At 37.1% G+C, this 26,108-nt stretch overlaps 1 protein-coding gene across 12 annotated transcripts in view; it reads right to left on the reverse strand.

Moving 5' to 3' along the window:
* Positions 1 to 331: 331 nt before the first annotated feature.
* RBM33 (RNA binding motif protein 33) overlaps positions 332 to 26,108 on the reverse strand; it is a 178,356-nt gene continuing 152,579 nt past the window's right edge. For 6 of the 12 annotated variants that reach the window (XM_072652119.1, XM_072652116.1, XM_072652112.1 and 3 more), the window contains 2 exons: positions 7,846 to 7,934; positions 332 to 7,296 (listed from right to left, as the gene is read on the reverse strand). In XM_072652119.1, the coding sequence (XP_072508220.1) occupies positions 7,248 to 7,296; positions 7,846 to 7,934 (138 nt within the window). In that variant the 3' untranslated portion in view covers positions 332 to 7,247. Of the gene's footprint in view, positions 7,297 to 7,843; positions 7,935 to 13,095; positions 13,218 to 16,508; positions 21,795 to 23,633; positions 23,672 to 26,108 lie in introns of those variants that run through there. The other 6 variants (XM_072652114.1, XM_072652111.1, XM_072652110.1 and 3 more) reach the window with 4 other exon arrangements.

The following is a 26,108-nucleotide window of genomic DNA, read 5'->3' on the forward strand; positions in this document are numbered from 1 at the left end:
AAATCTGTTACCTCAAGTTAGCTATCTCCCCCAGCTTTGTACCATCTGCAAGTATGATAAGATATGTGAAGAGTAAGAAAATGAATCTAAACCTTTATTTTGCATTTTAAAAAGCAAAATGGTTTGCACACCAGTTAATGAAGTGTTATTCTAATAACTTCAAGAGTCTAGGATGAATTCAAGAAGTTGCCTATTAGAAAAAAATGTCATGCAGACTCTAGTTATACACCACTGAACATACATATACATATGTGTGTGTGTGCATGTGTGTATAATGTGTTCTGAATGTCTTCTTGGTGGCAATGTAAAATGAAACGACAAAAATGCAAACTTTTCAAACTGGAAAATGAACATTTTATTTACATGCCCATCAAGTTACAACTTATTTCATTATACATTCTTCATTATGAAATCACAAATGATACATAACTGTACATTATTAATTTTGCCACTGTGTTACTTTTTACATGTATTCCTTGACAGAGTTGGAGAACATAGTTTAACAAGGCGACATTATTTTTCTCAAAGGAAGACATAATTCATTTCTTTAGGCTTAGTTTGGAAGAAAATACAAAATGGAGGAACCCAGAGGAAAATCAGGGTCATGACAAACTTGCCTCTTTATTTGTAAACTTTCAATATATGCCCTCCCAAAAGCATAAACTTCATAGTCCATATCAGAACGTTACCTCTGATGTAAATGCTCCCATCTACCCAAATACAGCATGTACACTGTACAGACATTACAGGTTAGGAAGGATCACAGTCAGTGAAAGTAATAGAGTAAGGTCAAATAAGTCATCACATCCAGTGGCAACAATATGGCGCACTAATCCTATCCTGAACTCAACAAGAACCAGAGCTCCTACAAAAGGAGAGGAAATAAAAACAAAGAAAATGGGTGAGTAATTATATCTTCATTGTTATACCTCAGACAACAAAGTCCTTGCTAAAGGACCAACGCACAGCCCTATAGAAAAAAGGTAAGACTGCAAAATAAGAGAATTAAAATGTTACTCCCTCTACTCGGCAACCTAGAGAAATCAATTAAGAGCAGAAACCTGTCAAAGCAATAGGTTTAGATGAAAAACACTTACATACTGCACATTAAAATTAAAAGCATAATTTTTGTTCAAATATAGGGTGCAATACAAGGAATAGTAGAGAAAAATTATTTGTAACAGAAAAAAAAGCAAGAATGCAGGGTGAATGTGAAGCAGAAGATGAGGTGAACATAAAGTGGGAAGGAAGACAGAAGGGGGGCCCAATTTGAGAGAAAAGAGCCAAAATCAAAAAGGGAATTTCAGAATGGAATGAGAGGCTAGCAGAGTGAAATGGATGGCTAGTTTCAGCAAAGAAAGTGGGAAGATGCCAGGTGGGAAAAGGGGAATCATGAGAGGGGAGGCCCTTGCCAAGCTAACCCAAATAATGTTAGTGATGGAGCAAGAATGATAACAGAAAAGACCGGAATGGAAAAAAGTAAAAACAAGTGGGAACAAGTCAGAATTCTGGTGTTTTCTTTGTTGTACCTGCAAATGAAGTAGGGGAGTTACAACTCTACAGTAAAAATCCTCAGAGGGGGGAAAAAATGAAAAATTCTGGATCCCCACCTGTGAAAAGCAAAGCTGAATTGTTAATGTAAGTTGCCATTTTATTTCATCTAAAAAAGACAAAACAAATAAAACCCCTAAACATCAATTATCCCTATCCCCAAACTGAATTACATATATATGTATATATATGTGTGTGTGTATATATGTATATACATATATATAATATATATATATTCTTAAGAAATTATTATGATGTAATGATGTAAAGAAAGTGAAATCAGATCACAGGAATATATCCTAGAATTAAAAAAAATTCAAAACTAGTCTTTTAAAAAGTCATATTAATCGACTATATAAACAGGCCTATTTATAGAACATATTCAATGTGAACCACCATCCCCCTACGGGGTGCTGAGCTTCACTAAGCCTGCCACATTTTCCAAATGTTACTTTACTCTTCCACAACTTGGTAACGTTAATATCATCAAACCAAACCAAAATGATTCAATGACCCCTTTCCATTTCATTTAGTTAAATGTGAAAGGAAAATGCAAGCCCTCAACAGAAAGCTCTGGAGGGCAGTGGGTATCCCTCCTCCTATGCTCAAAAGCATAAAATATTTCTCACCCAAAACAAGAGCATAGAAATGGGGAGTGGATGCCTTTACAGATCCTCTACAAAAAGCAGAGAGAAACAAATGATCCTTCCCAACCATATTATACCCTAAGAAGGTGGTATACACGAGGATCCAATATGAATCAAGGGTTTTGTTTTGTTTTTACACAATACCATGGGCTTACGTGGCTAATACGTAGTAGTCATTTTTAAGATTAAAAAATAGGTCACAAAATACCTTACAGAAAATCCTTAGGATTTAATACTGAATTAAGGTTAGATACCTTTGGTGAATCCATATTAAAGAATGTTTAAGATAACATTTCATTCACATTTAAAAAAGGGAGGGGGGCATGGGGAGAGTTGAGAGTTGAGAGATCACACTGGACAGTCTTCCCCTAAAATCAACTTGTACTAGTTGCAGTTTGGTTAGTGTCCTGTCCCTAGATAGTATCTCTGGTGCCATTTTCCCTTCCTTATGCCATCTTCCCACCCCCAGAAGTTCTTTTGAACTATCTCACACAGAGGGTTCCTTTTTGGTTGTTGTTGTTTTTTTTTTTTTAAGTACCAAAAACACCCTCAAGTATTGTATTGCAAGGAAAAAAGAGAAAAAAATTGTGCTTTGAGGAATAAAAGCAAGAGTTTGGTCTAAAAGTATTTGAAGCTAGAACTGAAACCTCTAGGTAGAAAAAGCATAGGAAAGAAACACGAGGCAACTGAAGAAGGTAATACAAAAACTACTGTGGAAGAGGATATCAAGGACCAAAAATTAAACCACTTACTTGTCACTTTTAATACACAAAGCTCTCTTGGACTTATTTCTTATTAACATGTAATAGAACAACATGGAGTGGGGGGATGTGGATGGGGATGGGTGAAGTATGGGGTCAGAAAACTAGCCCTAAGGAAGCTAATGAGGCTTCTAATACACTTAAAAGCACAGAAAAGAAAGTGCTTCAGACAGAAAAAAAAAATGCAGCCTTGTTTCCCCCAGCACCACAAAGATGACAAATGCCTCAACTATGCCAAAGCATCGGTGAACATGGTGAGCTTACCTTCCAATTCACAAAAACAAACAAACAAACAAAGAAACAACAACAAAAACAAAACAAAACAAAGTGATATGGAAAACAAACTCGGAAACCTAATCTTTGTCAGACAAGCCTTCTGGGAAAAAGAACAGCCCTGAGGCGGAGAGATGACGTATAATCCAACCTGGGCCCAAAGAATAAGCACGTTATGAGATGATTCGTTAGAAACACCAATGTAGAGAGATCCAGTTAGTCAGCAGAGCTCTCTGGCCCTCTGCATGGGAAGGTGCTAACTGGGACAGAAGTGAGTATACTAATTCCATTTCTTTTTGTTACCTTAAAATACCAGTCCATATAGAGTTCTCAATTTCCTAGGGTGTTCTTAGGAACCTGTTTTCTAGAGACTTTTAAAAGATCTTTTATTCTAAATACCTGATTTAGGATTTCATAGTTCTGCAAAATTTCTTCCTCCTGAGGCTTATCCCCTCACTATGAACCTTACCCAATGCCTTAAATACTAACACTTTCTGTTCTCATGATCAAGACTGAATATCTAAAAAATTATTTTTTAGCACCATGACCAGTAGGGCGACAACCTACAGTGTCTCAACTCGGAATTGTAAGAAAAGCAGAATGAAATGACTTTCCATCTGAGCTTCACAAAAAAATGAAAATCAACATAACAAGAACCCTCCCGCGTTTCTTGTGCCCATAAATGGTTCAACCCAATAAAAGCCAGTTACCTATGAATTTCATAAATGGTTTATGCCCCAAGGAGAAAACCCTTCAAAGTTTCTTGCAGAAAAAAAGAGTGCTCTCTCCCCTCCCCAACCCCCAAAGGAAGACAAACCTAAGAACTTCCCGAAGCACATGGCCAAACCAATGCTATTGGACAGGTTTGCTTACTAGAGATAAGGAACGGCACAGGACCAAAAACAAGGCAAAGCCAAAAGAAAAGGGGGTTGGGGGATTGGTTCCACATAATCACCTTGTGTACTGATCGAATGAGATATACTGGTATTAATTCCTAGTTAGTTTTAAGCTTCTGGATTTTGTGAACAAATAATACACAGGTCAGGATAAAAGTATTGACTTACTACCGTCTTTATAAAAATCGAAGATACACACAAAAAACACATCCACATTTATGGAACGGTATCCATTCAACTTTGATATGACAACACAAAAAACTAACAAACAGCTAGTAGGTTGCTGAATAATATCCATCTTGAATAACATTTTAATTTTAAAAGGTCCATATTTACAGAGTACAATTAGATGCAATGGCTTGCATTCTGCATCTCCCTTTAAATGCATGATAAAGAAAGAACAAAGATAATGGTTGCCACAGATCTTCCAAAGGGGTTAAGCTTAGGGGAGACGATTTAAACTGCTATAGGTGGGCTCCAAGAATGGAAACTGACATCCCTTGCTAATTCAGCTTCCCTCCTCCTTTACTTGGTGGGAGAAATCATAACCGGAACTAAACCTCAATTCTCTTGCTCAAGCTACTTTACAACAGGAGAATTTATCTGCATTGGTTAGGTAGTGATCCTAACAAGTATCTCAAAAAACACCCTGATTTATTCTACTGATCACCTCATTTTGGGGGAATATCATATTTAATAGCTCATTTATGACTATGTGCATAATGGCTTGCACATAGAAGATAGCCCCCATCTAAAATACCCAGATGATGCAAAAAGAGGCCCTGAAAACAAAAAAATCTATAGGTGCATTTCCTATTAAGTTTTATTTTCAATGGTGACCAGAAAGAAGTCCTCTTCTCCTTACTAACCTGGGGAGACAGTGCCCAGATTTTTTATTTCAAAACCAAGTTGGAAAGAAAACTTTTTTCAACTTTCAGGAAACATTCAAACTGATTAATCTGTTAATTAAGGGGATCACAGAGACCCCAAAGCTCAGCCTCTAGTTCCCATTAAAATAAAGCTCACTAAGATATAAGCTAACCCACTGCTTAAGGTGAGTGGATTGAAGGCTTTCAGGTAGCTCCTACTTAAAGTGTGCCTGCTATCAAACAAGCTCCTTTTAAATAGAGCCCTCTGGGCACAAGACTAATGGGCTAAGGCTCTCTTTAGTGTATGTGTGTGTGTTCATCCTTCATGGAAGAAGCCATTTGGAGGAAGGGTGTGCCTGAGATGGGAGATGAAAGCCTATCTCAGGTATAAGAGTCTTTCATAAGGAAAGTCATGGTGAAAGCAGCAAGCTTCCCATCCTGTAAAGATCCCTGCAAGTGGTAGGATTTGGAAGTAGAGGTGGCTGATCAAACCAAATGGGACTCGTATGAGGAGGCAGAGAGCTATATAATAAATTTCCTTTTGATGGAGGTATGAATTCCATCTGGGTTATTGAGTTCCGAGATGCAAATTTATGGAAAAGCCATCATTAAAAAAAAGAAAACTTAAGACTACTTTCCAGTCTCAAACATAACATGATGTTCTTTCAGAATCAACTTTATTTGAAAGACTCATCAAGGTCTGAAATACCATAATCCCAGGATTTAGTCTTTAAAAAAATTTTTTTGTAACAATTTGAATGATAGTACAAAATCTTCACTGTGAAAACACAGAAGACAAAGGCTATGTGAACTCTGTCTCCTCTCAGAAAGGATACAAGGCATAAAGGACCACTCCTTTCTGAGGGACTCTATAGTTTGCTCCTTCTGCCAGCTATCCAGTCAACGCATCAAAGGACACTGAGCTTCCATTTCTCTTGTGTGATAGGTCTATCAACATGATCAGGAAGCTTTCAATACAAAAACGAATTCCAAAGTCCAAGGATGCCCCAGGACTCCCTGCTCTAATAGTTTAGGTTCCCACTGTAATATCTATCCCAAATGATAAATATCTTTCACAAAATATGGGAGCAAAGATGGAACTAAGGCACTTTCTTACGGTTTGCCCAGAATTAACCTTAACAGAGCTTGCTCCTTGGAAAGAGTTAAGCTTTTCATCACAAGGAAATAGGCCAAAAGCTATCTGAGGGGAGAACTCACAGTTTAGGCTGTGTTGGTTATGCCTACAGCCACAATCACTGACTAGCTATCTCTTTGTGTGGGATTACACTTCACATTAAAGTTGTCTTTGCTATTAAATCTACCAAATGGCAGGACACGCTACGGCCTTCCCCAAAAGATACGATGATAATAAGAAACGTGATTGCCAGTGTTATTCCCCTAATGTGTTCAGTCTTAGAAAAGAAGTGGCTCGTACTAGCAGGGAATCAGTTTATAGGCCTGCAAGTGAAGTTTTAAAATGATTTTTTTTAAGCCAATGGGAAAATGACAGTTATGCCTATTTAACTCTGGAATTGAGAACTGGGGGAAAGCAGAGGTGAAGGGAGGTGGGGAGGGAGGGATTCAGCTAGGATTTGAGAGAATGTGAGGCCAGGCTTTGACTTATTTACAAGAATGAGAACCTGTCTCTTCCACTGGTACAACTCCCAACCCAATACCTCTTATCTCCTTTTGGCCACACAAATACCAGGTTGATCCCCCCAAATTTTTGATCTATGTTTGGCATACACCTTCTGAAGTCTTTCTAAGAAGTTATTAATGCGTATAAAAGAAAATTATTTTCTAGCCTACACTGAAGATAAGAGCAACCATTATCAAATATTCTTTGCTAGTAAAAAAAAAAATCTTTTAAGATGGGGGATGTGTTAATGTTCTTTCCTCAATCCAAGTCACTGTGATCGCACAGTCAGATTTTGAAGAACAAAGTCTACATGCATCATAAGCACTTAAAAAAAAAACCAAAAACAAAACAAAAAACCAAAACTATAGTTCCTTGTAGCTACAACAGGACGGGGAGCAAGTGGACACCAAATTCCTATTTGCTTCTGGGTCCTCTAAGTTCAGCTTTTCTTGGCATTCATCATGCTTTTGGCAGCTCCAGACCACAGTTAAGCAAGATTGTAGACTGCCAACCAAGTTCTTGGCTCCTGATGTGACTGCTCCCATCGCCTCTCCTTGGGAAAATTCCACAGTAGTTTCTATAGCATAAGGGTCGGTTATTCTTAGTGGAAATCATTCAACAATCAGTGCCACATTTATGTGGGACAAATCTATCATATGCCTGTGGAAGGTTAAAGAAATGATCAATTGTCAGTCAACTCTGAGTATCACCAGTAAAGTCACGGAGGCCAAAGAAAGCAAGATTTTAATGGTGGGCCCTGTGTTAAGAAAACTTGAGATACAAAAACAAAACAAAAATCCAAATGTACAAAAAAGGAACAAAACCAGATCCAAGAAGTGCATTTCCATATGACAAAACAAGATTCCATACATTCATACAAAATATTTCACTGACTGGTTTTGGTTTTTGTTGTTTTTTGTTTGTTCTTGTTTTAAAAAGGCTGCTCCACCCCCGCAAACCCTCCCTTGTGCATTTAAGAAATGATGTTTCAATGAGTAACTCATCACCCCCTGCCACCCCCTCCCCCCAAAAAAACAAAACAAATGAAAAAACAAAAATTCAAATTGATACACAGCTTTACAAGAACACATCTATTGTGCAAAGCAAGGCAATGGATACAGAGCAGATCACACAAGGGTATGAGGTCTTCCCTCCCACCCTTAAATCATGGTAACTTGAGACGCTCCACCTAAGAATACAACGGGCTACCTGTGGAACTTCTGTTGAAATGCTAAAGCGTGTGCTGGCTCCTTAAACTTCGCGATGGCTTTCCGTTGCTGGGGAAGCATCTGTAAACTCTACATGAGGAAGGAAGAAAAGACAGAGAGATAGAGAGTGAGAGTGAGAGTGAGAGAGAGAGAGAGAGAGAGAGAGAGAGAGAGAGAGAGAGAGAGAGAAATTGTGATGACATCACCATTCTCACTGACAATGTGACACTTTTAAGAACAACAATACCTGATGGTTTCATTTTTAAGGTGAGCAAAACACTTCACATATATTCTTATATATGATTGGAGCCTTGCAACAAGCCTATAAGGCAAATGCTATTTATTATTTTCATTTTACAGTTAGGAAAACTTTAAAGTTAAGTGATTTATTCAGGATCATATATATAGTCAGTAAGTATCTAAGATAGGATCCCCTATCTTCTCAAATGCAAGTGTAGCTTTCTCTCCACTGTGCCATGTTACTTCTCACCAATGTATTGTTAATGTACTGGTATGTATTGGTAACATCTAACCAGGCAAGGCATGCATGCATGCGTGTGTGCGTGCGTGTGTAACACTGCCTACCTTTATAGGCTATGTTGGTTTTTTTTTATCTGTGATCTCACTGGTTTAGGGAACTCCCACATAAAGAAACTCCCACTACGAAATCAGTATCTGCATCTTTTCTGCAATTTGTAGTTTGAGGGGGCTGCCTACCAACAGCATGGAGAAATTAAAGGTCTTGCCTTGGGTCACACACTCAGTATACGTATTTTTTTTTCAGGAGTGGGGGGAAAGCAACTTAAAGTGACTTTTGCCCAAGGTCACACAACTAAGTCTAAGTGTCTGAGGCCACATTTGAAGTCAGATCCTCCTGACTCCTGGGCCAGTTCTCTATCCATAGCACAGCTGCCCCAGTATGTTTAATAAGGCAGAATATGATCCTAGGTCTTCTTGACTCCCAAGTTAAGCATTCTATCCATCATGCCATCTTGCCTTTACTGGCAGCATCTAACTCAGGATATATACATGTGTATAGAGAAAAAACTACAATGCTGGTTGAGTCAACACAGCCAACCTTGGAAGGAGGTTCACTGTTTTCTGAGCTTTGTATGAAAAAAGTGACCAATCAATGTTATGTTTTAGTTTTGTTTAATTTATAAACCAAAAGGCAGTATGCTGTACTAGTGCCAGCCTTAGGGAGGGCTGGGAAGTTCTGCCTCCTACACTTAATGGCTGTGTGACAGGTCAAATACCTCAGTAACCAACTAACTAACCAACACTCTCCTACAGAAAGTGCCAAACTCCCCTGCCAGATGTATTTTCTCATTCGAGAGCTCCTTACGTATCAAGGACATAACAGGTCTAGTTTGTATCTTTATTCCTAATGACAGATTATCTTATAATGGTGCTGTAGATTTTCACATATATGGGCGGATGTACTGGAAAGCAAACAAATTCTATTTCCACTCTTGTTCTATTAGTCTTTGTTTAAAATCCTGGGATATAATTCTATAATATCTGTAATAAGTCAAGTGGAAATGCACCAAATAACTGTTCAGTAAGTTTTCTTCCTCGTAATAAAAATAGATGAGTATGGCAAGACCTGCTTAACATCAGAAACCCCTAACAAACAACTTTTCAATACATACTGCTTTAACTTAAAGTAAGGCACATTTTAAGATTCCCTGAATTTGAAAGATCCAAAGTGTACTTCCAGTACTGTTACTTTGAAATATACATGGATTAAAAAAATTGCTGGACAATTAGTTATACTGAAAATTATTAACAGACTAATTATTTCCACTAGGGTAGAAACATAGTCCTTGCCTTAAAAAATTAAATTTAGTCAAGGTTCCTAAAAATCACAAACATATAAACACATTTCCGTAAATAATGATTTTTTATTCTAGAAGCAGACAAGAAATATTTCCTTCCCCCGTCCCACTTAACAGTATTTTATTTTTTTCCAATTACACGTAAAGATAATTTTCAATGTTCATTTTTGTAAGACTTTGAGTTCTGAATTTTTCTCCCTCCCTCCTTCCCAAAAACATTTCTTAATAAATCAAAATATTAGTAAGGGTCCAAAGTGGTATGGTTTTCAGTGCAAAACTTGATTTTTATGAACGAACTGTTTCAGGAAATGTCTTAATTGTATATATTCTGCAAATAATACACTTGATAATATTTGGATATTTAATAGGATGATAACTGATATTTATATTGTCCTCACAACTCCATGAGGCAGGTACTGTTTATTATTATTCCCATTTTAAAGAGGAAACCGAGGTTCAGAGAGGTCATGGTCATAGTTAATACCTGTCAGAAAGAGAGATCTTGAAATCAGGTCACCATGATTCCAAGTTAAACACTACTGATGATGGAATCCTTTCACATATAAGTTGGATGCCTAGTAGCAGAATCAACTGTGATGTAAATGCTTCCACAACCTTAGGATTTTGGGTCAGGGCAACAAGCTGTGAGACATAAAAATTAATCTTCTTCTCTTTCCTCTATTTGTAGAAAATGTTCTTGCTTTGGGAATCCAAGGTCTTGTCTGCACATGGGGCAATCGAGGTTAAAGAAGCAGACAGAGGCAAAAAAAAAACAAAAAACCATAAGGAGAAATGGTTTTGATTTCAGAAAAGCAAAACCCCCTCCAAAATGGACACAGGATTCTACTTCCTCTTACTTGCCAAACTGGTAAGAATCACCATGGAACTCAAGAATGGGGGGGAAGGAAGGGGAGATAAGAAAGAGGAAAGAATTATTTGGGATTCCTGAGGGTGGGCCAAATGCCTTTCTCTTCAGTTTGTAACAGAAGCAAAAGCAGCAAAATGTAGGCATCAGGTAGTGTGATTTCTATCCAGGGCTGTGGCAGTTTTATTTTGGATATTAATGTTCTGACACTCTTGAAAAGGCAGCTTCTAAAGGAAGTTCTGAGATGGCCTCTGAGCCAGGAAACATCCAAGTCGGGCTGCTGACACATACAGGTGGTAATAAGCCCCCTTACCTCTTAAAGCTCTGGGCACTCTAACTCTATCAGTTGCAAGACTGATGCCGAAATGCCCAGGGAGACTCCTCCTCACCTGCTAATTTCTGCTATCAATGGAAATCTAAATACAGTCCCTTTCCTAGAAACATCTTATTGCATAAGGATCCTTTTCTCTTTATTATGATGTTCCAAAGGTGCACTGGGAGCTTAGGATCAGACTGAAAGGTGGATGGAGCCTCTAAAAATCAACCAGTGCCACCTACTAGATTTACAAAATGGAAGCAAAAGACTGCAAAGAGGTAGAAGCCCAGCCCAGGCCTTCGATTCCAAATCCAGCATTCCTTCCATCACACTCCTGTGACCAGAGGGTTTTCATAAGAATAAATATGTATTTCATAACCATATTCAGTTGGAAAAAAGGGGATCCTTCACCCCTGTTTCATGTTGCAATCTTCCTTTTGGTTCTCTCTCTTGCTTCCCAGGATCTGACTGCTCATTCTATGCAGAGGGTTCCCAATCTAGACTTGTAACCTCCAACATCTCTGGAGAGCTAAATCTGGGAGCAGAGAACTGAGAGCAGAAAGACAGCATAGTCCAAGTCCTTCAGACAAGGAAACTAAGGACCAGAGAAATGCAAAGAGTTAGAGTCACAAAGGCGTTAAGCATTTGCTAAATGTTTCCCAATTACATTTTGGGAGGAGGGGAGGAAGGAGACAACTGGGGTTAAGTGACTTGCCCAGGGTTACACAGCTAGTATGAGATGATGTGAACTTGAGTTCTCCTAACTCCAGGGCAGTGCTCTATCCACTGTGCCATGTAGCTGCCCCACCTTATTATATTTTAATCTGGTTGGGTGGGCCCCACTTGGAATGTTGCCTTTTAATGTGGCCCCTAAGTGACATCTTTGAGCTAGACAATTCTCTTAAGACTGTACTTCTACTGGTTTTTGAGAGCCATTTGCTAAATTTTTAGCATGAGATGGAAATTGTCAAATATTATAAATCTGATGATTGTCTAGACTAAAGAAAATGATCGCAAAAAGGCTAAGGATGTAATTTTGCCAGCATATCCCTGGGCCTCCATTATCTCTTGTCAGGACTATTACAATAGCCTTTTAACTGATTTCCCTGTCTCAAGTCTCCACTTCAATCCATCCTCATTCAGTTGAAAAAGTGATTAAAAAAAAAAGTTTAGGTCTAACCATGGCACCTCGCTGCTACCTTCCCCCCCGCCCCAAGGGTTCCTTATTGTCTCCAGGATCAAATGTGAAGTTTTCTATTTGGCATTTAAAGCTTGTCATCATCGGGCCCCTCCTACCTTTCCAGTCTAATTCTTTAAACTTGACTCCCCTCTGTTCCTGATACAGCTATACTGCAGCCACACTGGCCTCCAAGCTGTTCCTTCCAGGTGATACTCCATCTCCTTGCTTTTGCAATAGCTCTTCTCCCTGTCTGGAATGATTTCTCTCCTCACCTCTGCCTCTTGGTTTTCCTGGCTTCAAATGTCCCCTTCTGTAGGAGGCTTTTCTCAAGTCCCTCTGGCTGCTAGTGCTTCTGTCTCTGAGATCACCTTCCACTGACTCTGCACAGACACTGTGTGATCCTAGGCGTTCACGTGCTCTCTCTTTCCACTAGAACAAGTTCTTTGAGGGGAAGGGATATTTTCACCTTTCTCTGCATAACCAGGCCTGTCTAGTCAATGCTCATTTACTGACTCCTCTCTTTCACACCTGTCTTTCATGCAGCTGCCAAAATAATCTTCCCAAAATGCACAAGTCTAATCACTTTATTCTCCTGCTTCAACACTATCTTACATCTACAGAATAAGATGCAAACTGCTCAGACTTCCACGTAAGAGAGTCGCCAAATCAGACTCCAGTTACCTTGGAGTGAATCACCAGCTTTATTGTACACGAGCCCCTCCTCCCCATGGCACCCATATTTGTGGGGGTGGATGTTGACCACATCCGTCACTTCCTACCTCTGTTCACTTCCCCCAAGCTGGAATTCAGATCCTCCTCATCTCAGTCTGTCAGATGTTCCCTCTTTCATGAAGCCTTCTCTATTCCAGGCTGAGAGTGTTTTCTCCTTCCTCAAGTTTTCTTAGCCTTTGTCCAACAGAAGTTGGAAAAGGCTTAGGCCTCATCCATCACACTCTATCTTGTCTTTCACGTCTCTGTCCCCAGCTACCCCAATCCCTTGAGGTCAAGGAATGTTTACTTTCCCATCTCTGTATTCTCAGTGCCCAACACACCTTGTGAAGAGAAGGCTTGGTGGTGCCAGTGCTGGGCCTGGATTGAGCTGGAAGATCTGGCACTTACTAGCTGGGTGACTCTGGACAAGTCACTTAACCACTGTCTGCCTCAGTTTCTCCATCTGTAAAATGGAATAGTATCACTTACCTCACAAGGCTGTTGTGAGGATTAAATGACACACCTGAAATGCTTAGTACAGTGCCTGACTATAACAGGGGCTTAACAGATACTTCCAGTTCTCAAGGGTCTATTCTGTTCCAAAGAGATTTGGAGATACTTGTGTTATCTTCGAGTAATAATGAGTCAAATAACAGAGATAAAATTCATTGATACACCTTAGTTTTTATTTTTTATGCTCCACTATCTAAATAGCAAATTAATTTTAAGGATGTAGTAGTTCAACAGCGGCCAAAAGAGTAACATTCAAAAGTATGAAAATGATGTGTTCAAAAGTGTTCTGCAGTGTGGCTGATGAAGAGTCAAGAGGGCCTGGGATCAAATTCTATCTCTGCTCCCCATGACCAATATGATCCTAGGCTAATCGTTTATCTCAGGAAGCCCCAGTAAAACAAGGTGCTTGGATGTCATGACTTCTGAAGACCCTTCCATTCCCAAACCACGATTCTCTCATTACTGCTTTATATAGCATTTCAATCTCTTGCAATTTACAGAACACTAGGGAAAGAAGACCTGCCCTGGCTAAGACTTCTATTGTGAGTTTCAGAAATGGGCAGGCAGCTTCATAGAATGTGAGGAACCCTGGCCTGGAGCCAGATGACCTGATCTCTAGGCAGGGCTTAGTCACATCCCAGGCCTGTACCCTGATCAAATCTTTTAGCTTCACAAATCATCATGTTCTGCAGCCACAAAAAAAGATGGGAAAGTGCCACATAGATGATACTGAGGTGATGGTTTGGGAGTTTACAAAACACTGCACAAATCTGATTTGTCTTTGACAGAGCTGTCCTGATCCTCAACCACTTTTTTGAACAACCAGCAGCTGATGTGTGTACATTTAATGCCAGTTATTTTTTAAAAAATGTTTTAGAATTCTTTTTCACATGACAAAATTCTCAGTTTATATTACTACTTATAGTATCAAGAGCAGATTTAGTCATAGGAGATCTAAGATCTACCAACCAGTTCAACCCTCCTTGTTCTACGGATAAGGAGGGTAGAGCCTGGAGGGATGGTGTCACACAATTAAGTAAAGTGAAGGTGGGATTCAAACTGAAATTCTTTGGAATATGGGGATCTCTTCACTGAGCCTCCATGCTTTCTGACCACTGAGTAATGACATGGATTCTAACGAATAGCCTGTGTAGGCTGAAGAGAAGACCTCAACAGAGAAGTGATCTTTCAAGGAAAACTGGTCAAAAGTAGTATGGAAACATTAACTGATTAGGAAACTGGGCTTTCCAACAGGATCTAAAAAACAAAATACCCATCTCTACAAGGGAAAAATCACAGTATTTCTAATTCCCGGTAGTGATGGCTATCAGAACCACAAGCTGAGTTTTACTGTTGACATCAATAGTATTGTTCCCGTAGAATGAAAACAAGAGGTCAATCAAGCTTCTCAGAGTAAAATGCTTGAAGTACTTTTGAGATTCTGCATGACCCAAAAGGAGGGCATTTGTAGCAGGCACTTAACACTCATTGACATTTATGTCCTCCATGTTGCTGTCAATGAACTTTTTATAAATCCATCTTGGGTCCCAATGGATTGTCCATCTTTTGAACTAAGACTTTGCTTTGGCTTGGGGCACTGTTTGGCAAGACTGAAATACACTCATCACCCAGCAAAATGCAAATTCTCTCACGGGCAAGGACTGTTTCATTTTTTTCACTGTCACCCTTGCAGAGAGTAGGTGAACAACGCAGACCTGCACCCATTGATGGTATTCAAAATTCACTGATGGTACTCAAAAGACTGGAAATGAAGAATGTAAGCCAATCCCAATGTCTCAGTCAACAATACTGACTAAAAATTTATTTTTTTCTCAATGCAGAGAATGAAAGATAATCATTTAAAGTGTGAAATATGCAAGTCCTTGTGTGTTACAAGACAGTATTACTTTAATCATACAATATATGCATATATGTGCAAATGTGTTGGCCTCCACGCTCTGGATTTGACCTCCATACTCTGAATAGTCTTCCAGTATTATATGACTTATGTTTTTGATAATAGATTTCACTGCTGTTCATAAATGCTATTAATTCAAATTTCACTGAGTGGCTTTATCAGCCAGGAGGCTTTGCTCTTTTTCACTGATACGGACTACATCTATATTTTTTGTGTTGTAAACATGAGCAATTACTTACAGGAAGCCGAAGCAAAAGTGTGGAAGGGTTTGTATAAATCCATGCCCAAGACAGGAAAAACTTAAAGAGCATGCATGCCTGAGAGACCAGTCACGTTTATGTATAAAACCTTCTCTCACCCCCCACCCCCCAAGCTACTCTGAACTGAACGATTTGTGGAAACAGGGCAGGAACTCAATTTTAATGTGGTGTAGGGTCATCAGAACCTTTTTTTCAGGTCATAAGAGATGACCTGATGACCCATAACAGATGATGGGAGAATCTTGCCTAATGCCATAAGATGGGTTCTAAAAAGTTGGTTTTATAACTAATGTTTTGCAAATAGATTTATTTTAAACACATGTGGACAGCCTGCTAATAAAAGCAATTTTATCATGTATCTCCTTTTAAAGCAATTAATCACTACTTATTTTGTAATTTTTGAAAAGCAGGATTTTCATATATAAAGTGCTTAAATTGAGGTACAACCAAATCATAAAGGAGATGAGGAAGGTTAAGTAAGGTCTATCTGTCAAAACATGAATACTGCATATATTTAATGAAGAAAGCATTTTTTTTTGGGGGGGGGGGGGCCAAGGGGTTACAACACAAGTCTCCAATCTTTTTGGTGGAGACAGGGCTATTTTTTTTTGTAAAGGCTCGAATGGAGCTGTGAGGTGTAGATGTAGGAATAGAGGTGGGACAGTCAAATGCCTTCTGACTACATTCCCCGGGTTCAACCTCACAAGCCTCAAGAAAGGGTTAGGAGAAGGAAACAGGGAATTAGTCAGTAGAGCTACTACTGTGTGAGGCTGACTGATCCCAATCAATAATTTCAACTATAACTCTATTTGCACATAAAACACCATATTCACCTAACTATGAAATCAAGAGTTAGGGGAGGTACAAAACTAGGTGCAATGTCTTGATATTTTAAAAGATCCAATGGACTGAAACTTTTTTTAAAAGAAAAATCTCAATAATCTCCCTGTATTAGATAAAGCATTTCCTTTCCTTTTTTTTGGGGGGGGGGGGGGGGGGGGGCAAATCATAACTTTGCTGCATTCAAATTTATAATGGAAGAAAAAAATGACTGATAGAAATATTAACTTCATAACAAACTTTATTATCACATGCCCTTGTTTAGATTTTACTGATGTAACATTTTATTTTAAAGCCTTAGCAAACAACTTGCTGAAACAAGGAAACACAAGGCTAAAAACGTTTGGTCCTTTGGAAACTTTTATAAAGAAGTTCATCGTACAAAAATAGGTATATCAGATTTAATAACCCTAGAAGTCCTATCAATAACCATGACTAGAAGAGTAAAAATACTAAAATATCCCCCCCAACTGACCATGTATAAAATTAACTTTTTCTGCTTCTATAAGTCATTATATAGAAATAAAAGATTTCTAAATTAAATAGCACTAATAATTTGCAAACTGGTTATCACTCCAAAATTAAATGGTTTTTAATTTTTCCAGAGTATGTGACCAACATAAAAATAAAAGCAATACAGGTAAGTAATGAAAGCAGAAAAGGGAACAAAGGGTTGGTTTTTTTTTTTTTCAGTTCTTTCATTCATTTACTTTAAAATTAAAATTAACAGAACACCACCAAACTTTCTTTTCATTCCTAAGGAATGAAAAGTTGTGAAGAGAAGGAGGAAGATATATCAGGTAAAATAAAATCAACTGTGGTACCTTTAATAAAACAATGCCTCTCTCTGAGAAAACTTCTGCTATGGCACTCAAGATTCAGAAGCCATATTCTCTTCTGAGGCAGCTGTCAAGCCTCCAGATTATTCCTTCCCACAAATGACCACAACTCATTTCAGTGGCAGTTGGACTGTTTTAACCCAAGGATGCTATTCTTTCTGGCCACCACATGAGGGCACTGGAGAATGTGAAATTCTGTCATTCCTTAGCTGGTGTTATTGAGAAAGGATCAAATTCAAATCCATTTTACCTAGTAAGTGGGTCTCCCACTGCTACTCTCTTTTCAAATTTTTCTCTCTTTTTTCACTTGTGTTTTAATTTTCTCTTTTTCTTCTGGCAGGATTTTTCCAATGCCTCTGTAGCTCCAGGATTTAGCAGTGGCGTAGGCACATTATTGCAGCTGGTGCTTTTAGGTAAACGCCAAGTTCAAAAGCAGCAACAGTGTCTGTTAATTAATCTTGGGCAACAATATGCAAAATTCTCAATTAAGGGGCCAACAAGGGAAAAGTTATGTCTTGTGATCTCCCACTCAATGCTGCAGACTCACAGAACTAAAAGGGTCTGCCCCCTTGGTCCATTCTCTTACAAATTAAGCTCCTTGATGGCAAGCATTAGGTAGTTTTTCACTTTTTGCAATCCCCAGTGCCTTCCAAATAATAGATCCTACAGGAAGCTAAGAAATGTCTGCTAACTAGATGAGGAAACTAAAGCCTAGAGAGAAGTGACTTGCCAGGTAGTGGCAGCTCTGGGCTCAGAGCAGAGTCAATGTGCCTCTTTTTAATACAAAGGGATATAAAACCTGAGTTTAAACTACTGTGCTTCTTTTTCCAGCAAAAAAACCCCAAAAAACCTAAGACAACAAACAAATGAAACAATTAGACTCCTAATCATAAATTCATTTTTCCCAGCTTAAGCTTCACAGATTATTTCACTTTCTTGGACCAACCACGCACCTAGTATAAAGTAAAGGCTTGTGACATTTAATAATAAGTGTTAAGATGAAAAGGAGATAATTATTCATTATATAGAAAGGTTTAATTTCAATTAATTGAGGGGGGAGGGAGAGGACTTGAGTCAGGAGAAAAAAAATTCCTTAAACTTTTTTTTTTTAAATGGGAGAGGAGAGAGATCCTCAAGTTTCATGTAACCAATGACATTGATGCCAGTAGCTTTTTTCAGATACTTTTTTAAAATATTGTGGCCTAGGGAGCTCTTAACTGTTCTTGAGCCTCCTCCAGATCTTTCTCTTCTCCTGGTCTTTTTCCCCCTTCACTAAAAACTACTCCTGATTGTAAAGTGTTAACGATTTTTGGTAGGAACAGAGGCAAGTGAATTTGACAAGAATGTCAATGTGAAAAAAAAAACTGATTAAAGCCATTTGCTCCTAACTGGACAGCCATGTGACACTACATGATTTTTGAGGCAAATTTTAAAGTTTGTTTGTTTTAACCATAACAAATATTTTAAATGGTTCACCTGGAATAACTCAATGGATGTGGTCAACAATACCTTATAGTGAAACTGAAGTCAGGAATTAAAATACTAATAAGTTCAGGGGGGAAAAAAAAAAGGAAGCAGGCCTGCTTATGAGTATTCCAAAGGAAAAAGAATACAAATGGCTTTGAATTTTGTCCTGATTTACATTTCATTTTTCAGAGGCACCACCTCTCCAGATGATTTCTGAGAGTTTATTATACTAACATAAGCAGTAAAATGCTTAAAAGTGAAAGCCACTTTAGTTAGTAGCCTTTTGAATTTATATTCAATGATCCCAATTATAATCTGCACAATCATTCACTTATATGCTAAACTTCACCACTATTAGCCATGAAAATCCTTACAATCTATAATTCTGTGTAATTTCAGGACAATTTACATGCTATTAAGAATCAAGCTTGGTCCTATATTTAGGGCAAGTTAGTCCCATTTACTTTGAAAATCCAATCTGTATTTTTGCTTGTTGTTTTTTAATGGCCACAAAGTGATTCTGATGTCACAAATACCACTTTTTTTGCTAACGCTAACACCTTACTACCTCAAGGAAACATCCCTCTTACAGGAGCAATATACTGCTTAAGATTCTGTTTTAAAAATAAATGAGCTACACTCTAATGTATACCTAGTTTATAGAAAACAAGCCTCCTTCAAAATACAGATTCTATATGGTGTCCATTCATCAGAATCTGAACAGATTTGGCTCTGCTGGGGTTTACTGTGACCAACGAGACAGATTTATATCATCTTTGGCAACAATCTGAGGGTAAAGAAATCTCTCTCCCCATCACATTTTAGTTACCTCTGGCAACATTTAAGAGTGGTATAACCTAGAGGAAAGAAAATGAGAAGCCTCAAGGAAACAGAAAGAACAAAGTTAAAACAGATCCCACATGCTTATCCCATCACTTTTGGTGTCAGTTACAAAGGAAAAGGATTTTACATACCTGGGACCAGAAACTACACTAAAAGGTTTCAAAGTTTGTTTTTTTTTCAATTAGCCAAGAAAATTACAATTGCAATTATATACCTGCTTATTCAAAATGGCTGGGAAATAGAAAATTCTGGTAAAAAGAATTAGTATTGCTCCCATTGAGGGATTATTAATATATCTTTAAAATCAACACACAGTAAAAATAAACCTTAAAACTATGTGAAACATAATTCAACCTTTCATTTTTTTTGAAGGATCAAAGGGCACTTTGGTATCTTACCATCATCACGCACATCAGTTATTACTGTACAATGGTGTGTGTGTGTGTGTGTGTGTGTGTGTGTGTGTGTGTGTGTGTGTGTATTAATGTGGGGAGTGGGCGAGGGAACAAAGTCTGCTTAAATGACTTTCTGACTATTTAAATTTTGGATAAATTGTAGTCTATTTTCTGACTCGAAAACTCTCACCTTATGCATGTATCGGCACTAATTTGAAGGTAGCACTGTGGAACACTTAAAAACATATTTTATTGTAACAATCACTAATTTAGAGCATTTCTCAAACTTTCCCCATCTGTATCTATTACTAAGGAAACGTTCCACACCCCACTAAACCCATCAAAATGAGAATAAATTAAAAGCCTAGGAATACCATACTCTATGCTACTCACCACCCTGGACAGAGAAGGAACATCCATTAGCAGTTGTGGTTGCCTGAGGATGGCATTTTGGCAGAAGTAGCTGGTACCAAGAATAGTAGGCTCTAAGACTGGGAGTAGATAAGGGCCCTAATAGGCAGGAAGTCAGACACAGGAGGCTGCAAGGAGCTAATATTCACAACCTCCTAGCAACTTCTCTTTGAAGGGATGATCCCCATTTTGAGAAACAATGATCAAGAGAAAATAAAGAATTTCTATCACTTACATGGCATTTACCATGGCAAAATTATAAAAGTAGGGTGGCTTTGCAAATTAGTCACTATTTGGCCCTCTGTGAGAAATAATTTCTACTAGGAAAAAACAAAATAAATAAAACATGTTACTGTTAAATAGCCACAAAGTTTTTGCTTATAAATCACAGGTGCACACTTTACAGATATTTCAAAAAGAATTTTTTTAAAACCTAGAGTAAAAGGGGAAGGGGGAAGAAGCTAATAATTATAAATAGGTATGTAAACAAACACATATTATTCTACTAGTAGAAAAACAAAGCCTGCCCATTTTAAATACATTTTTTTCTTGTTAAAAAAATAAGTTTTGGGGAAAAAAACCAGAAACCTAGTTTGCACCTTTGTTTTAAAAATACTGACATAGGACAGTGTAGAAGTAGCTCCTTTAACATTTGTTCAACATAGTCATAAATTCTGCTCTTAGAAACTGAACTTTTTTTGCTATCTTAACAGTCACAAATGAAATATCATCTTGACCAATTAAAACTTACAGTATCCCTCACTAAAAAAAAGTATACATTGAAAAATGTTAACAAGTAGCTTATGTTTTCTTACCCTCTGTGTAGTTTGTTGTAATCATGTAAGAGAAGCAGGTCACTTTATCATGTTTTTATTTGTAACAACCCTTTACAACAAAGAGTGCTACAAAAACCTTAGCCATTCAGAATTTTCCAATTGTTTTGGACAGAAAACTTATTTTTAAATCAAGGGCACAAACAAATCAAATCACTGTCCAGCCAGGATTTCTGAACTTTCAAGTTCACTCTTGGATAGCACCATGCTTAGCCAATAAATTCAGAGTCATGCTTTTTATGTTATGTTTTCAAATCTTTCTTGGTACTAAAAAAGAATTTCTCAAAGACAATGTTATGGTATACTAAGAAAACTGATCAAATTATTTTAAAAGTATCCACAAAGGACTTTGTAAGTAAGATAAATCATACAAAGCAAATAATCTGTCCTCATGTGACAACACTTCCTTGTGTTTAGCATATTTACATGAAAAAAATATATATATATATTGAGTTAGCTCACAGAGGGGACAAAACACAAAGGTTTGGGGTTTTTTTTTTCCAAGAAAAAAATGAAAATCTGAATTTTTGAGAGTAAATGTGGAAATTGAACAGTTATCCAATCAGCTGCACTCTGTCAGTCCTCTGCCTTTGGGTGCTCTGCTCTCCCCTTCCTGAGCCATCTTCAGCAATTTAGCTAATAACTGATCCTCACAACAACGTTAGGGTTCTTTGTCTCAACTACTGCAGGGCATTCTCCCAATGTTTTAGGCTCCAGCCTCCTGTCACAACCAATTAGGGAAAAAAGAAGAAGAAGCTATATTTAGCCACTGAAAATCTTAACACAATGATGATGAATGTGATTACTTAGACAAATACCTCTATAATGCTTAGAGTCAATGTAAAATGATGCAGTGAACTCTAAACTAGGCTACATCCATCTCCTTAATATTTGTAACTCCACCTAAGTTTTTACACATAAATGACTTGTCTTTATTAACTAATAGAACAGATCATTTAAAACAATGGATAACACGCTGCTTTTTTTTCCTCCTGAAGCTCAAGTGGAAGAGGAAAGTAGGTCAGAATGACACTGTGTTTGTGGTAAGTTCCTGAGAATTGGTGGAGAAGGTGAAAGGACTTCACAAGACAGCGATGGAGAGAAGATAAAACAATTAAAGCACATCTCTGATTTCACCATCTTAGTTTTTAACAAAAGTAGTATCTATTTGCCACTGGGGATCCTTAAAGAGGTCAAATCAACAAGAACTAATACCTTCTCAGAATAGGCAATTAAATACTGTTTATCAATGTGGGGAAGTTCAAGAGATGGCCCAAGAGACAGATAGCTCCTCTTCAGGTTACCTTAAGTCAGGAAATAACTTGGGTAAGAAGCCTATGAAAGGAAGGCTCCATTCAAAACCAGAAAGCACTAAGGGAGGGGAAAGGAAAGGGAGTGATGAGGAGACCTTAAGGGGAAATGGTCAAGGGTTATCAGAGGAGTTTGTACATAGCTAACTGGGGTCACTATAAGTTAAAAAACAACCACGGAAAACATTAATAACCACTTAAATTTGGCTACATTTATATTATTAAAAATTACAAACTGATAGAAATCCATTAATTTTTTTTAGTTATTTTAAGATTAACGTGCTTAATTATTAAATGGGTTTAATATAAAACAATTCTACTCCAATATAATTTCAGCAAGTCTATCACCAAAAATATTTTCTACTAATAATGTGAATAAATGCAAATATTGTTTAAAAAAAAAGGCATGATAGATTTAAGACCTTTTGGTTTACAAGGTCGATTATACAGAAGCAATACTAAAATTATTAAATGTACTCTGAAAGTGCTCTGAACAGAAACACTGAATACATCAAATGAATACATCAACACATGACCTAAGGAAAGTCACATCACTTGCTTTTGCTAAAAAACATTTTTTTTAAAAAACCTAAATACTAAATCTAATCTAATACTACAGAAACTATAATTAATGGGAAAAAAAAATCATCTGAGCACAAAGGTTTACTTTAAAAAAGAGAACTGGGGTATAAGACCCGAAAAACCAGGCTAAGTTACATAATTTGTATTTCTTCAAACCAGGACAAAATTCTACAGGCTTTTCAATTAATGAAAAATTTCCCAGTAAAGAACAAAAAAGGGGAGAGGGAAGGAAGAAGGAATTAAATTACACAATGTCTTTTTAAAAGCTAGATACCCAAGAACATATATATGTGTATAAATTCATGTATTCTTTATATATAAATCTTTTTCAACTTTTGGAAATATTTCTGAATTAGGAATTATCTTAATAGCCTGTTGCACAGTCAACTGTTGATTATGTAAGAAGAATCCAGCTGCAGACTACTCAGGACCTTCTTCACCCCTCTGGATGCCTGCTTTCAGAAAAGTGCTGAAATTCAAGCCAGAAATTACATCCCTTGATCGAAGCTCTGATAAAAACTTTTTCTGGTGGGAAGGGACACTAAGTGGAAGTTTGGGGATTACTGTCAATTTCCATTATTTATGCTTGCACCTATTCCCCATTTGCTCAGATAATCAAGAGTTGGCTGTACTTTGCCATTGCATGTAAAAATTGCCTAAAAACTTACTTTACTAGGTTCTGTCTTTTGGATTCCAAATACAGGTGCTAGGAAAATACACACAAAATTGATTAATTCCAAGGTTAGTTAATTTGGAATTTAGAGTTTAACTTCCTATTTTCTTTCAGAAGATTTTCTGTCTATATTAATTCCATAGAAGTTACTCATTATTAGAACACATATTGACTTTCAATATTATTAATCTTATGTTTAGAGTAAGGCACATAATTACAAAAATTTTTACTATAACTATGATTTCTTCCTCTAAATAAAGTGAAAAACCTCATAAAAATCAGGTAAAAGTTTTAAGATTAAGATTACAGTTTTAAGATTTTACCAGTCATATAAAACATATATTCTTGAATATCAGTTTTCACAAAATGCACACTTCCCATTAAAGCAATCCTATTTCTAAAAACTTACTCAACATTCTAATTTTCTAATTAAACTTTTTAAAAGTAAAGTTTCATTTAATTCAGTTTCTTTCACAACATCCAAATGACATGCATTTGAGCTGTAACTGGCACAGACTTAGAAGGTGGAAATCTGTGCTAGACTTGTAAGGGACCTCAGAAATTATTGCTCTGATCTGCCAGGCTGAGCACCCAGTGAGGGCTCTGTGGGGACCAGCACCTCCTCTATTTCCAGCAGCTACCTAACATGAAGGCAAGATTTGTTTGGGTTGGGTCTGAAAGACCATTTGATGCTCTGTTTTTGTTTCAATTCAATTATTTTGGGGGAAATAAAAAGCTGCTTTAGTGTTTCACTAGGGTTTTGGTGAGAGGGTACGAGAAATAAATCTTTGGTCTTTTTAGGGGCTCCGTTAAGACCAAAGGTAAGTTCATGGTGCCATATGTTGGAATAACTCTTTCTGGGTTTGGTTTCAGTAGTGTTCTCTGATTCCACAGGGGAAAAAATAAACAGAAAAAGAGGCAGAACGAAGCTTGTTACCCAGCTCTGTCCCCATTTCCTTCAATAAGGACTCATTTTTCTCTTACTAGGCTGAAGAAAGCCATGTACCATCAAAATACATTTTTGGCTTTTTTGTCATTTAACTATGTAGTTAAAACCAGAAGGGCAAAAAGCCAAATGTATATACCCTTTGTAAGATTGCCTTTCAATAATAGAGAATCTGTAGATGTTAAACAATAAGAGTGATGATGAGTATGATTTAGTGAACTTTAAACTGCCAAATTCTTTTTCATATAATCTTCAAACCAGGCTTTCTTCCCCTCATAAAAAAGAATAAAACTATAATGGTAGCAAGCGTTCACATTTTTTTTATGCTTTAGAATTATAAAAGTATAAATAAATACACTATTTCATTTGATCAACAACTGCAATGCTGTTTTATTAACCAACTTGGAGTCTTGAAAAAAAATAAAAGCATACTTGCCTGTCAATTTTCTATGCACTGTTTTATATGAGTAAAAACTTTCTTCCTTCTTTAGGGGAAAATAAAAAAAAAACAACAACACCAAAATTGTGTAATTCATGACCTATCCTGGGCATGCTCAAAGAGAATTTTTTTTGTTTTATATTATCTTCAAAAAATAACCCATAAGGCGTCCAAAAATACTTGGGGCAAAGAATCCCAAGAAAAGTACTAGTTCTTTTAAAACTTCTTCTGGATTATATAATGTAAGATTGGAAAGTATTATTTATCTAACTTAAATTTTTGATGATGAGAAATGGGTGGAAAAATTAAATATTTATTTTGGGAAGGAGAGATATTAAGATTCAAATAGCAGATATAAGAAAAAAGTCAATGTGGAGTGATGAGTTCAAATATACAAAAGTTATAATCTATTTTTATAAAGTCAGGTTCAGCTGTTATTTTATAAAGTGTGCTCATTGTGAAAAAGTCTAACTATTTCTCTAGTATACGGTAATACTTTTTGTACATATCTAAAATACGATACAAAAATACTGCATGTTGATCAACAGATTTCCACAAGAGACAATGTGATAGAGTGAAAAGAGTGATGGATCTTGGAGTCAGAAAATTGTGGGGCCTTGTTCAAATTTTGTCACTAACTATAAATGTAACCTTGGATAAATCATAACTATTCTGTCCTTTAATTTCACTGTCTATCAAGTGATATTACTGAATTCTCTAAAAGTTCATTACCTGCAAAAGTAGTCTAGAAAAACAAAGAAGTCAGATTAACAACAATCCCATAAAAACAACCCTCAGATTTAATGGGTCTTGGTGCCAAAAAAGGGTCAGTGAAAACTCACCACTCTGGAAACCCTATGAATAAAACTACATATCATTCAAGCCATCCCTCTGAATAAAGACATACTTTTCCATGAATATAAGGTATATAAACTTGAACTTAGGCTCCTAAAAGTAGATTTCTGTTCATTTCTTAGGAAAAAGAGAGTCCCTAAACACAGAGATTCAACCAGATTCAAGCCAAAGGGCTACTGTAATCCTTCTGACTTAAAACAGGATTTTTTTTTTTTTTTTGCTACACTCCA

Source organism: Notamacropus eugenii, chromosome 3 (genome assembly GCF_028372415.1).
Source record: "Notamacropus eugenii isolate mMacEug1 chromosome 3, mMacEug1.pri_v2, whole genome shotgun sequence".
NCBI lineage: Eukaryota > Metazoa > Chordata > Mammalia > Diprotodontia > Macropodidae > Notamacropus > Notamacropus eugenii.